A 13,728-nucleotide genomic window follows, 5' to 3' on the forward strand; every position below is an offset into this window, starting at 1 on the left:
GGGTGAACACTTTTCACAGAACAATCATTCCTACACTGACTTCTCAATCTTTGTCCTCAAAGGAAACTGGCACAACACCTTCAAAAGATAAGCCTGGTTGCTTAAATTCATAAATTTGCTAGGTTATAGGGTTCCCAACCCTCCAGGATTGTCCTTGGAGTCTTCAGGAATTAAAGATTAATCTTTAATTAAAGATTGTCATGTGATGAAATCTCCAAGAATACATCCAACCAAAACTGGCAACACGAACCAGGCACTAAAAATCATGGTCTGAATAAAGACACTGGATTTAGGGCTTATTACAACAATCTGTAACCCATTAATCCCCCTCTTTTGACCTATGGCTGCAGGGGTGTCAACAGGCTACTTCACCTTGAATGGTCTGTTGGAATATGTCTGTGTTAACTAGTTATGCTAAATAATCGGTTCCACCTTGTATTTAGCTGTGATGCTCTGCGTACCTTTCCCAGACCTGAAGAAGAGCTCTGAGTAGCTCAAAAGCTTATCTCTTTCCCCAACAGAAGTTGGTCCAATAAAAGATATTACCTCATTCACCTTGCCTTTCTAGAGCTTTATTGTCTGTCTTGAGTCATAGCATTGAATTGAATTTGATTTTAGATAACATTAGGCTTTCAAATGTTGTTGTTATGCTGTAGATTGGGTAGCCCACAGGTAGTGTCTCTTTGATCTATGGACAGTTACAAATTTCACTGCAGCGATTGAGCATGATAGGTTTCAGAGTAGCAGCCGTGTTAGTCTGTACCCGCAAAAAGAACAGGAGTACTTGTGGCACCTTAGAGACTAATACATTTATTAGAGCATAAGCTTTCATGGGCTACAGCCCACTTCATCGGATGCATAGAATGGAACATACAGTAAGATATATATATATATACACACACACACACACACACAGGTAAGTTGGAAGTTACCATACAAACTGTGAGAGGCTAATTAGTTAAGACGAGCTATTATCAGCAGGAGAAAAAAAACTTTTGTAGTGATGATCAAGATGGCCCATTTAGACAGTTGAAAAGAAGGCGTGAGGGTGTGAGCAGGATAGCTACCTTCCATTCAGGTTAATGAGGGAGTAGTTAAATGTCCCTTTGTTTAGAGATAGCTGACACAACAGAAGACACTATCCATATTACAGACGCTTGGCTGAGAGTAGGAGCTGAACCATGGGGTCTGAGTGCAAACACTGTGGGTGGAGTGGTGGAGTATTGTTTGGTGGAGCTGTGTGCGTCAGTGAGTCAGAAGAAGATACAGAAGGCAGCTTTCCAAGGAGACAACAAGAGAAGCAGAAAGCAAGCTCAGAGTGAGTGCTCTTTAAGCTGAGTGCTGGCTGGAAAGAGACCTGGAGGAACAGTGAGCAAAGAAGCTTTCTCCCATTTGTTCAATTCCTACTGTGTCCAGGGAAACAGGACTTTGCGTACATTCTTTGTAAATGAACAAGATTGCATCAAAGAAATACCTAACTTCAGTTTCTTCTCTTAGGCTATGTCTACACTACAGATGGGATCAATGCTCTGAGATCAATCCAGCAGCAGCTGATTTAGTGGGTCTAGTGAAAACCCACCAAATCGACAGCAGATCACTCTCCAGTCGACCCCTGTACTCTGTCCCCGACGAGAAGAGTAAGGCAAGTCAACAGGAGTTGACCCCCCGCGGTGTAGACCCCGTGGTAACTCGACCTAAGGTACATTGACTCCAGTTTTGTTATTCACGTAGCTGGAGTTGTATAGCGTAGGTAGACTTAGCCTCAGTGGAAACAACCTCCAAGACCCTAAATATTGGCTAACCACTCAGGCTAAAAAGGGGTAACATTATAGTAACTCTAAGTAAATAGAGGAATCATGTGCTTAACTGTCATTTACATACACTTATTTTAAAGTCTGTTGAAAGAGGGAATGCTGGCCAAGACAAGGGCAGGTTATATACCCAGTACATCCACATGCATGCAAACTATTGCTATCAAACTATCAGTATTTTAAATTGAACTTGAAAAGCGTATTGGCCACTAAACATCCACTAGAGGGAGCCACAATAATTAGGAATAGAAAATATAATCCTGTGTATTTTATTTTAATTTGGTTTTCCCCCTTAACAACTAGTGGTTTGCTTTTTTCCCCAAGGGTAAACAAGCTCTTTGATAAAACAGGATGTATATTTATATTTGTCAGAAGAATACTTGAGATCTGTTTGTAATTTGATTTGTTCTTAGATCTAACTGGTTAGGATTTTGCTGGGAATACAAGGCTTGAAGAAGTTAGCTGCTGTTAGTTTAAAGCATCACAGAGAAAATTCAGAAGCGAAATGTTTTGTTTTGTGGCAGGAGACTACAGGGAGCAAGTTAGAGAATAAAAACTGGACACTATTCTGGATGAGACCAGTGACAACCTTATCTCACATGGAATCTAAAAGTTTCTGTGCTGTGCTTCTATAACAAGGCATTTGAAACAGTGTATAACCACAAACTAATATTTTCAAAGGAAATTTCACATTCTTCAAGTGGACTATGATTAAGTAAAAGCATTTTCAATTAATTTATGTTTTTAATAGAAAGTGAAATGGTCCAGCATTTAAATGGATGTCATCCAAGACTGAGCACATGGTATCAACCAGGTGCAGACATCTTGGCTATTTGGGAACATATTTTCTATAATGAAAAGGTTTAACAGGATTATCTCTGAAGTGAATTAACTGTAGGCTTTATAGCGCCAAGAGTATTTCATTAGTTCATAATTCTGACATTTTTGCTGTGCTTGGTAAAGTTTAGAGGAACAGTTAATGTTCCTTGTCATTACAGAGAAATTGCCTGCAATTAGGAAGCATTATAGCTCACAGTACCTTAGCTTTATCATCTAAAATCAGTTGCATTCTAGTTTACTTGACATGAAGGACAGAACAACTGAAAACAGAATCTGAGGTACTTACAATAAGTGAACTGTTCCTTCTATCAGAATTAATTGAAGAGGTGGCAAAGCTCGAGGTCAATAGTTGCAGGCATGCAGCCTGGCTTCATATTTTCAATAGCTCTCTTTTACAGATAAGCCTGCATTACATGCTAAGAAGATTTTTTCATTTAACAGTTATGTTTTGGGAGTCTTAAAATCTGGGGCTTGCTTGGCACTTCCATTCACAATTGTTTTTCAGCTTTTAATATCATAATTATTTTGAAACCTACATGAAAAGCAAGGTATACTATGATTTTAGTCCTTTATGTAAGATTTATATCCCTTTTATCCCCTTCCCCCAGGACTTCAATGGAAACCTTTAAGATCTCTTACCCTCAATGATTTTTGAGCTTTTTTTGGTGAGGGTTCCCTTAGTAGCCCATCAGTGCTACTCCGAACTCTTGCTTGTTCACACAGTTCAATACAGAGTGGTGAGCTTGCTCCCACACTCACTCAAGATCCAAAAATGCTGCGGTTTCCAGCACAATTAGTGCCTGCAGTATGAGACCAGTTGTGAGTATTCTGTCCCCATAAGTATCTTGAATGGCTGTGCATTAACTTCTAAACCACTAAGACTGACTATATAGGGTAAAGATATTTGCTCATGTAAAATTTCATGAGGGACTTTCATACTGCATAATAAAGTATACAGCAAAATCTGCACTAAAAACAACTTTCAGGAGGCAGACCGTTTTAAGAGATTTAACAGTACTGTATCCGCCCAGATTCCAGAATGTTGTTTGACTGCTAGTTAAAACTGCTTCTGCCAGCAACCAGTTTTTGCTGGTCTTTTGGACTGCCACTTAAGACACATTTCAATTCATGTATATAGAACCTTTCATCCAGCAGTATTCCAAAGCACTTTACAAACTACATATGGGAATGACTTAACCCAAACCAAAATGAAGCTACTTCTAGAAAGAAATGAGGCAACTGTTTAACATCAGGCAGCAGTTTAGGACAGTAAGCGAAGAATACCATATCCAATTGAAATTACAGGGGAGGCTTTGAGCAGGCAGGATGTAATTATCCAAAGTCCTATGAAATGGATCATTGCCCTTCTTGGATGGTTAAAGCCAATGGAAACAGTCTGGCCTTTTACTAATTTTACGGATGGAAATTGTGAATGTCCCTCTGAGAGAGGGCAAGCTGAGGGCACTTTTTAAAGATGCCAGAGTATACCTTGCTTAACAAAACCAGTGTTGGAAACTCCAGCTGGTACAGCACGCAGCTGCCCACCCGTAAATATTGTAGACCAAAGGAGCAACATATTACATTTGCTGCCAGTTATCTTGCAGATGAAATTCAAAGTGCTGATCTTAAGCCTGAACAGCCTAGGTCCCAGTTGTCTGAGCCCACTTTCCTGCCTTTGCTCCATCAAGACAACTTCAGCAGGAGGAAGAAGAAAAGCTTGGAGGAGTTGGGAGCTGGGTATTCTAATCTCTGGAGCTGTTGAGAATGTGTCTGAGCCTCACAATCAGGATGAAATGTAGCTTCTTTTCATCTAGGTTTTCCATAATATTTGCTGGATTCACTTGTTTTTAAATCTTCTGGATGCTACCCACAGTCTTAGGTGTCCTCAAAGAAACTCAGTCAGCTGCTGGGGATATTTGAACTGTGCTCCACATTCTTGTGAAGCTGTTAGATTCTGCTTGGTGTAAGGTGTACTTAGAAAGCACAGTAAAACCCTGTAAATACTCGTAGCAATAATAATACATTGGAGTTTACCCAGTGCATAAGGGATAACATCTGATTTTTTTTTTAAAAGTTCCACGTGATCTTTAATAACTTTCAATGATCGGGGTGTAATGTGAAATCTAATCTGAAAAACCAGATTATAGCAGATCAGGGCCTTCTAACCCTAATTGCATTCTGGGGCATTGGCTGAATACTGACTCAAAAGAAAGAATGCCACCTACTAAATCATTAGTCTCATTTCCTTCAGAACCTAATTTTTTCTTGAAGGTCTCCCTTCCAAGTATTGATCAGGTTCAATATGATTTTAATTTAGGAGTCCACAATCTGAGAAAAATAGCTGCACATTAAAAAAGAAAATAATTTAAATTAATCTTTTCTTTTTAAATGTCTGATTTTAGCTGTTGCCAATAATTAAACATATTTGGTTTGAAGAAGAGTTTCTCAATCACAAATCATATTATTTTCTAACGGATCATGAAGCAAAGCCTGTATGTGTAACATACATGGTCTGTCATATTGTGAAGTCACAAATTCTGAACAATCACTGAAATTAAGCAGGAGGAGATGATGGAGAAGGAAATCTTAGGAGGGCAGAAACCCTTGTGACGGTGCTCCTCATAAGGCTTTATGGAAATATGCTTATGAATGTATATATGACATAACTGGAATATGTTTTATGCTACATATGCCATGTAGCATATCTCTCTACAGGTTATGATCTACTGAATCTATTATTCCTATTTGCATGCATGTATCATTTTTGTATTTGAAGTTATGAATATTGGCTGTGTACTGGCTTGATTTTTAAGTAGCCTTTGTAAAGTATTTGGTCAGCTTCTTGAGAAAGGAATGTGCAAATTAAGTGTCCAATCAAGAAGCATGTAAGGAACAATGGATCTTGGAATGCTCCAATCCACATAAGAAGTCTACTTGAGGACGTTCAAGGTAGCATGTGACCCGTGGCTGCTACCTATGTTCTTAGTCATGCATGGACATGTGACTGGCCCATGTGACTCCAAAACTCCATCTTGGAGCTGGGATTCTACACGGGGGAGTGGGTGGTGTCCACCCACCATTTAAAGTCTATTTAAACCCCAGGGAGACCCCTCCATTTTGTCTTCATCTGGCTAAAGAGAGAGCCTCTCCACCCCGTAGGATATCTGAAAGAAACTGGAACAAAGGGCAGTAACTACAGGGGGTGAGAGTAATTGCTGGACCCAGACTAGAAGAAGACTAGTCTGTAAAAGAAAGCTTACTGGAATTCCTCTAAAGATGAGGTTTTTATCTGTATTCAGTTTTCTTAGACATAGATTGCATGTTCTATTTTATTTTGCTTGGTAATTCACTTTGTTCTGTCTGTTACTACTTGGAACCACTTAAATCCTACTTTCTGTATTTAATAACATCACTTTTTACTTATTAATTAACCCAGAATATGTATTAATACCTGGGGAGGCAAACAGCTGTGCATAGCTCTCTATCAGTGTTATAGAGGGTGAACAATTTGAGTAAGTTTACCCTGTATAAGCTTTATACAAGGTAAAATGGATTTAATTGGGATTTGGACCTCTCTGGGAGTTGGGCATCTGAGTGTTAAAGACATGAACATTTCTGAAATTGCTTTCAGTTAAGTCTGCAGCTCTGGGGCACATGGTTCAGACCCTGGGTCTGTGCTGGAGCAGACCGGCATGTCTGGCTCAGCAAGACAGGGTGCTGGAGCCCCAAGCTGGCAGGGAAAGCAAAGGCAGTAGTAGTCTTGGCACATCAGTTGGCAGCCCCAAGGGGGTTTCTGTGATCCAACCCATCAAAACCCTAAACTAAGTTTCAAAGAAAACTGCAGAGGTTACACTTTTTATTTCTATGGAAAGCAAAAAATAAGTCATAAGTGCACACATTAAACATTGAAACAATTTACCAAGGATTGTCGTGAATTCTCCCATCACTGACAATTTTTACATCAAGATTGGATGTTGTTCTAAAATATACACTGTAGGAATTGTTCTGTGGAAGTTCTGTGGCTTGTGTTATAGTGGAGGTCAGACTAGACGATCATAATGGTCCCTTCTAGCCTTAGAATCTATGAATTTGGAAAGAATAATTATTTTCTCTGTTATTTGCCATTTCTTCGAGAATATTTGGTCTCTTCCACTGGTTCTTCATCAGCTGTGTTTTAGCCTTATATCTATAAATATTTCATTCCTCATGGAGCTGTGAACAGTCGGAGTCTTTTTCACTGAATGCTTCGGTATGCACTTGTAGTGCATGGTTCATTCCTTGGGTGTTACCTACGTCTGTGATACTAACAGGTTTATGGAGTTTTAAGTTGTAGTTTTTTAATCTTTTCATATTTTGTCTGTGTGTTTCTAATTTGGTGCTTCCATAGATAATTAGTTATTTGGGAAAATTGATTTCTGGTGCAAAAGGTTTGACTATTTATAATCGTGTGCCGTAAATGCGTATCAGACTTTACAAACATGTAGAAATATTGGGTCCATACCCTGAGGAGTTCATAATCTAATTAACAAAAATACAATATATGAGACAAGTATTCATGTGCAAGAAAAAATAGAGATATTAGTAGTTGGACAGCAATATAGGAAGACTAAGAAAGAAGGGATTTGAAGGTGAAGAGGAAGTGTTGCTTTGTACATGGAAGACTGGACAGACTATTCCAAACATAGTCGCAGAGGTTACATAGGAATGTAATAAGTCAGAGACAGTATAGATGACAGCTAAGTTGTGGATAGGATTATGAAGGATGAGGAGGCTGAAATTAATATGAAAAGAGAAAAGAAACCAGTGGAGAGATTCAGGGACTGGAGTGAGGGGGGTCATAGCAGTGAGGGCTAAATACACAAAGGTACTTTCGTTGTTGCAATGCCTAACCTGAGTTAGGTGCCCAGGCTCCCCATAAATTGCTTTGGGAGACTTGGGTGCTTAAGGAAGGGAACATAAGAAGCCAGAATGCTGAGAGAGGAGCCACCTAAGCTCCAGAAAAGTCAATAGGGTGGGATTTGCGTGGAACAGAGGACAACAGTAAGGGTGGAGAAAGTTCCATAATGCTCAACCTGCTCCCTCCTACTCTAAATTTGCTAATATGACTATGGGTAATGCAACAAGAGGCTCTTTGTCCCTGTTCCCACAATGGCACCTAATGCAAATGGCCACAGGGGAAGCTCATATGTGCGGGAAAGGAGGCTCCAACAGCAGCTTATAGGCACAAATTTTTATCCTTTCCTCCCATGACTAAGTTATGTATGACTGACCTCTTAGAACCATCAATGGTGGACCTTTCCAAACCTCCCAACCACTATATAGTCTTCTGTTGAGTGGAGAGCAGGGAAGGAAAGTTTCCCACCAAGACAGCAAAAAAGAACAAAAATTAGAAAGTAAAATACAACAGAGAATAAAAGATAATCATAAGAGAAATGAACAGAGGCAGAAAAGGTCAGGAGAGAAAATGGAAAGAAAAAAAGATGGTGACAACTGTAGCAGAGCGTGGCACAAGGAAAAACATGATGAGGGAACCCTTCCACCAATTTCTCACAAGAGAACTCCACTACAAAAAATGCTGAAAACCGTTGGCCTAAAGACTCCACAAGATAAAGATACTCTTGAAAGAATTACAAATAATAATGAAGGCAATAATAAACACATCCAAATATGGATAAGATATATGGTAGAGTTTCCTTTAGTCCAGAGTTATATCAGTATTTCCCTGTGGTTGTCTCTCTGTATAGCATAATACACACACAGACATACATATATAGATGCACACACACCTGAAGGCATTCTGTGCCAAAAAAATTAAAAATTCTAGTCCAAAAAAAATAAAATTCTGCAAATTTTGTTGGTCAAATAAATGTGGTGGCTCCAGCATGTGGGGAGCATAGGCCACTGGCTGCACAGAGATGGGAGATCCCCTCGGGACACAGACTCAACGGTGAGGCTACACCCAACCCAGATACAGCGCAAGGACTGGTCCTGCCCCAGAAACACCTCAGGTCCTTGCCCATCTGTGCCAGGTTCGCCAGGTGTGGGCAGGCAGGCTCAGCAAGGCAGGATCCAAGTGTGGAGGGGTTTAGTGTGGGGAGATCCAGGTGTAGGTTGAGTGTGTTCTGTGTGGGGTAATCTGGATGCAGGCGTCTCAGTGGGAGTTCCAGGTGTGGTGTGGATCTGGATGCATTGGGGCTTGTTGGGGCATTCTGGGTGCAACAGTAATGGGACTCTGTAGAGGGTTGGGGCTCAGTGTGTGTGGGGGGGTCTGGGTATGGGGGAGATAAAGCTCAGCAGGGGGGTCTAGGTGTAGGGTCTCAGTGGGGTGGGGTGGTGATCCAGGTGCAGCTGTTTGGGGCTCGGTGGGGTGGGGATCTAGGTGCGGATGGCTTGTTGGGATGGTGCAGGGGGGGTTCTGAGTGTGGGGGGGTGAAGCTTGGCAATGGGGTCTAGGTATAAGGGGGTCTGGATGCATGGGGGTTGGGCGGATGGGGGAGCAGCTCCCTGTATAGGGATCCCTCCCCCTGCAGCTGTAAAGCGATGGGTGCAGGAAGCGGGAGGGGACTTTCCCTAGCTACAAGAAGCTCTGCAGAGATCTGGGGATGGGTCTCACCTGGCCCTGGATACCGTGCAGGGGACGAGGAAGTCCCGTCCTCCCCAGCTCAGTCGGGACTAGCAGCTGAGCCCAGTGCAGCATAGGAGCCACTAGCTGGGTCTTCCCCAGTTCCACCTCCTACCCCACAGTGATTTACATCTCTGTTGGTTGCCCTGGGCCCCCAAAACATATTGCTGGGAAGGGTTGCATGACCGTTCTTGTGGCTTCCCTTGGCTTCCCCATCAGAAAGTCATTTTTCCACGGGGAAGCAAATAAATCTGCGGGGGACATAAATTCCGTGCATGTGCAGTGGCGCAGAATTCCCCCTGGAGTAACACACAAAACAGAGTATACTGCATACATGCACAAAAAGCATATGTAGATATAGTATTAAGAGAACTTTTTGTTCCTTTTTAAAAACTTTTTATTAAGGCAAATTTACAATGAAATGTTAACATACTATATCATATATTACTTATTCAGGATCAGGTTAATATTCAAAGAATCTGGCTTGCTGGCTGGGGAGTCCTCCTCCCATAAGTATGCTAAAAGGGGTGACCAAATTTATAAATATGTATCTCTTTTTGGCACTTCTCTTGTGTACATATGACAATCAGGGTCCAGACACCCCAGGGAGAGAACAGAAGGTTTAAAACCAAAAATAAAAGCAATTAAACCAACTGATCAAATACTATGTTTTCCTGTAAGAGGATATCAAGATCTTTTATGAAAGCTTATAATGCACTGAACTTAATAATCATTATGAGATATGTATACACATTATGGTTATAAAGATGTGTGTGTATACACACACATCTTTATAACCATAATATATATAAATGTAATTGTAACTGGTGCAACGTCAGCATCACCTCACAACAGTGTGGTAAAGGAATTAGCAGGGAGAAGCTACCTCACCAACCAGTCAAGTCTGGCTTTGAGCACCTAGCCATTGTCCAGCCCAGAAAAAATCCAATATGGAATCATCCAAGCAAATGGGAACAGTTGAAACTGAAAAGAAAATTCCCATCTTTGGAAACCAAGAAAGGAGGGAGTTTCCCCCACTTTGAATATCTAGAGTGACTGAAAAAAAGTGCATACCCTTTTAAAATGGAAAGGGTTTGAACTGAAGGCCAAATCAGAATTTGGGGGACAGCCTTGAGACAGGAGGCCGTCTGTGAATACTCGATTCCTCTGACAGCTGGGGGGCATGCTAGAGAACTGCTTTAAGGCAACAGGTAACTCATATTAGAAAAGGGATTTGAGCTAATATAAAAGTGTAAAACCGGAGGTGGTGTCTTTACATTTATTTTCTGTATAACATGTATGTTTGTTTTTCCCTTACTATTTCATTTTTGAACTTGTGGGTTATTTTTTATAAAAAAGCTTTTAAATAAGTTTATATATAAACTTTTTGTTTATTTTTATCCTGAGCAGATCTCTGGTGTGCAAACTGCGTGGAGTATATATGCCAAAGTGAGCTGGTAACTAGCAGGTTGGTTTCATGCCTTCATGGGTGACAAACTGGAGGGGAATGGTCAGAGTGTCTGGTAATTAAGAACATGGGGAGGACGTATTTTGGGAGACCCATGACCGGGGGTGCTTTTGGTGTCTCCCTGAAAAGAGTAACTTGGCTGGTGAGACCTTATGTTTGTGGGCAGGCTACTGGTGTCAGAGAATTGAACCATAGCTGTACAGCAAAAAGGCACCTAAAGTCCCCTAAACCTACAGGGCTGGGATGCCAGAACCCCTTACTGGTCTGGGTGGACTCCAAAACATCACAGTCCGTACTTGGCTTGAAAGCTTTTCTATTGCAAGAACAATTGATACCTCAATTCCATAGGAGGAGAAGTCACATTTTTCCAATAATGTGAAATACAAAGCCTTGCTACTAACAATACAAAATTAATTTGTCATTCTGTTTAAAATGTAGATCCTTTACTGGACCATTAAGTAAGCAGGTCAGTGGATCTCTAGGAAGGTGCAATTTGACCATAAGATGTATTGCTAATAATTTCTTCCCCAAACTGTCTAATTCCTGCACACAATCACATGTGCAAGTATGTTCCCCTTTCCTCACAACCACTCCAACAGAGCGCCTCCCTAGCAGCAAAAATATGATGGTTTTTAGCTGGAGTCAAATGCCATCTAAACATTAATTTATAATAATTTGCTTTATGACAGACACAAACTGAAAATATACGTCCCCTTTCCAACATGAGACTCACTCATTCAGATCAAATTCTTTGTCCAGGTCCCTCTCACATCTTTTCTTCGGGGTTATTTACTTAACATCTTTTTCAATCAAAACTGTATGCATCTTAATTAAACCTTTTGTTCCAGCTTGCTCTTGGATCAACTCCTCAAATGTGATTAAAGGTCTAGATAGAGCCATCTTGTATCCAGATTTTAGAGTGGGAAATATTAAATGATGAAGTGAATTTCACACTGGACATCTGAACCAACTAATACAAACTTCTTTATCAAAATAACTGCTTAAAATATATAAATGTACTTATAGGAGTAGAAAACGTATATTACCTTACAAATAAAGAGCTAAAATGTTAAAAGGAAATATTGTTTTCTGATTTGAAAGATGGCATATTTATTTGAGTGTTTATTATATAATCACTGATTTTAAAAGATTTTAAAATTATGAATAGTGTACCCACCTCAGCAGTAGTGAGAAAAATTTCTTCACTTATATACCTCAGTCCACATGAAACAACACCAAGGGCAACGCCAGGAAACACATATGCATTGTTACCCTGTCCAGGATAGAAAGTGCGCCCACTTGGAAGAGTCACAGGGTCAAAGGGGCTTCCACTTGCAAAAATGCCACGCCCCTAAAACAAAATATATTTTGAAAGTGTTACTAGCTTGTTTGAGAGGAAACTTGCTCTCATGAAGGTTTTACAAAACCATTTAAATATTTAAAGGTATTACAAAATTTCATTTATATCTTCACTAATCTTCTTGGCACTCTTCACTGGATATTAGATTTATTTGACCGACAGATGTCCTGGATGACAGAATGCTGATCATGGTATCTACAGAGTATCCTGTTTCAGAGTAGTGGCCGTGTTAGTCTGTATCCACAAAAAGAAAAGGAGTACTTGTGGCACCTTAGAGACTAACAAATTTATTTGAGCATAAGCTTTCGAGCTCACGAAAGCTTATGCTCAAATAAATTTGTTAGTCTCTAAGGTGCCACAAGTACTCATTTTCTTTTTAGAGTATCCTGTGTGGCTGATTTATGCTATGGAGTAGATACTGTTTTATTAGGAAGCAACAGATTATATACATTTATTCAGAAGCCATGAATGTGATTTAGAGAAAAGATAAGGGAAAGTGTAAGCCAGTGTTAATGATCAATTCCTTCATCATTGTGGGAAATACAGATGTGTAAATATCGGGAAGTGTAGGAGGAAACGTCTATATTTGTAAAATTCAATTTGTGTCATGCTGCCAAATGTAAGCTTTAGATTTGAGGTGACTTTAGGCGTCTCACTTTTCTGTTAAACTAGAGTTCGCCCTGTGCAGAGGTCCAGCACAAACCATATGAACCAATTAAATCCTCAAAATACGGCTTAAGGAGGATTTAAGTGGTGTGTAGTCCTGTGCTGACCCTTTGCAAAGGAATGAAATTCACTCTTAGCAAAGGCTGAGAGCACTGGTGACACACTCAATCTCCAGTGCCTTTTGTGGATGTCTGAGGAATTGTCTTAGAGGCAATTGTGAGCCCTATCTTATTAGTGCTTTCCCCATATAGCTGCTGATCTATAGTAAGAAATAAAAATCTAAATTCAGAATAATGAGAAGTGAAATTCCAGAGGCTCTACTTGAACTACCTATGATTCTAAGCCTTGCTGAGATGAGAGTACTTTAGGCTTTAAATAGTACGGTCAAGTAGGGGTAGGATGCTTATGCTCAGCCTTACAAGGGGGCCTTTGTCCAGCTCCATTTAAAATTGCTAAAATGATTAATTTTACTGTTCAATAGTTTTGAGAGACTCCTTGTAGCACAAAATGTTAAAGTTTATTTTAGGAAACTGAAAATGTGTATTTTAAAAAAACACACCAATGTTCCAATTCAGTTCTTCAAAGGGATATTTTGTTTAACTTGGTGTCATGCAGTATTATCATGGACTGTTTATTATATGTTTTAGTGAGAGATATTCCAATATATCTTTAGCTCTGGTTACCAGATATAGCTGCCCATTATAACCAGCTGTTCATACTGTATGCATTCCTGTTTGACTCTTGCATTGCACTGTCATATGTACTTTTCAGTAAAGGAATGGGACATGCTACATTTTTATATGTATGACAGTTTTACAGTATTTAAAAAGCTTCCCTATACTAGAGGAGAAATCCAGTACAGAACCCATGATCCAATGCAGAAGGCAGATGCATCAGTTGCTCACAGAGGCTATTTTTAATATCGCAGTTCTATGAAACTGCTGTGGTTATTGACAATCGC

At 40.0% G+C, this 13,728-nt stretch overlaps 1 protein-coding gene across 1 annotated transcript in view; it reads right to left on the reverse strand.

The window, feature by feature from the left end:
* ME1 (malic enzyme 1) overlaps window positions 1-13,728 on the reverse strand; it is a 330,426-nt gene that overhangs the window by 12,149 nt on the left and 304,549 nt on the right. Inside the window, exon 12 of the mRNA XM_037894397.2 lies at window positions 11,919-12,092. Within this exon, the coding sequence (XP_037750325.1) occupies window positions 11,919-12,092 (174 nt within the window). The remainder of the gene's footprint in view (window positions 1-11,918; window positions 12,093-13,728) is intronic.

This window comes from Chelonia mydas, chromosome 3, assembly GCF_015237465.2.
Source record: "Chelonia mydas isolate rCheMyd1 chromosome 3, rCheMyd1.pri.v2, whole genome shotgun sequence".
NCBI classification, from domain to species: domain Eukaryota; kingdom Metazoa; phylum Chordata; order Testudines; family Cheloniidae; genus Chelonia; species Chelonia mydas.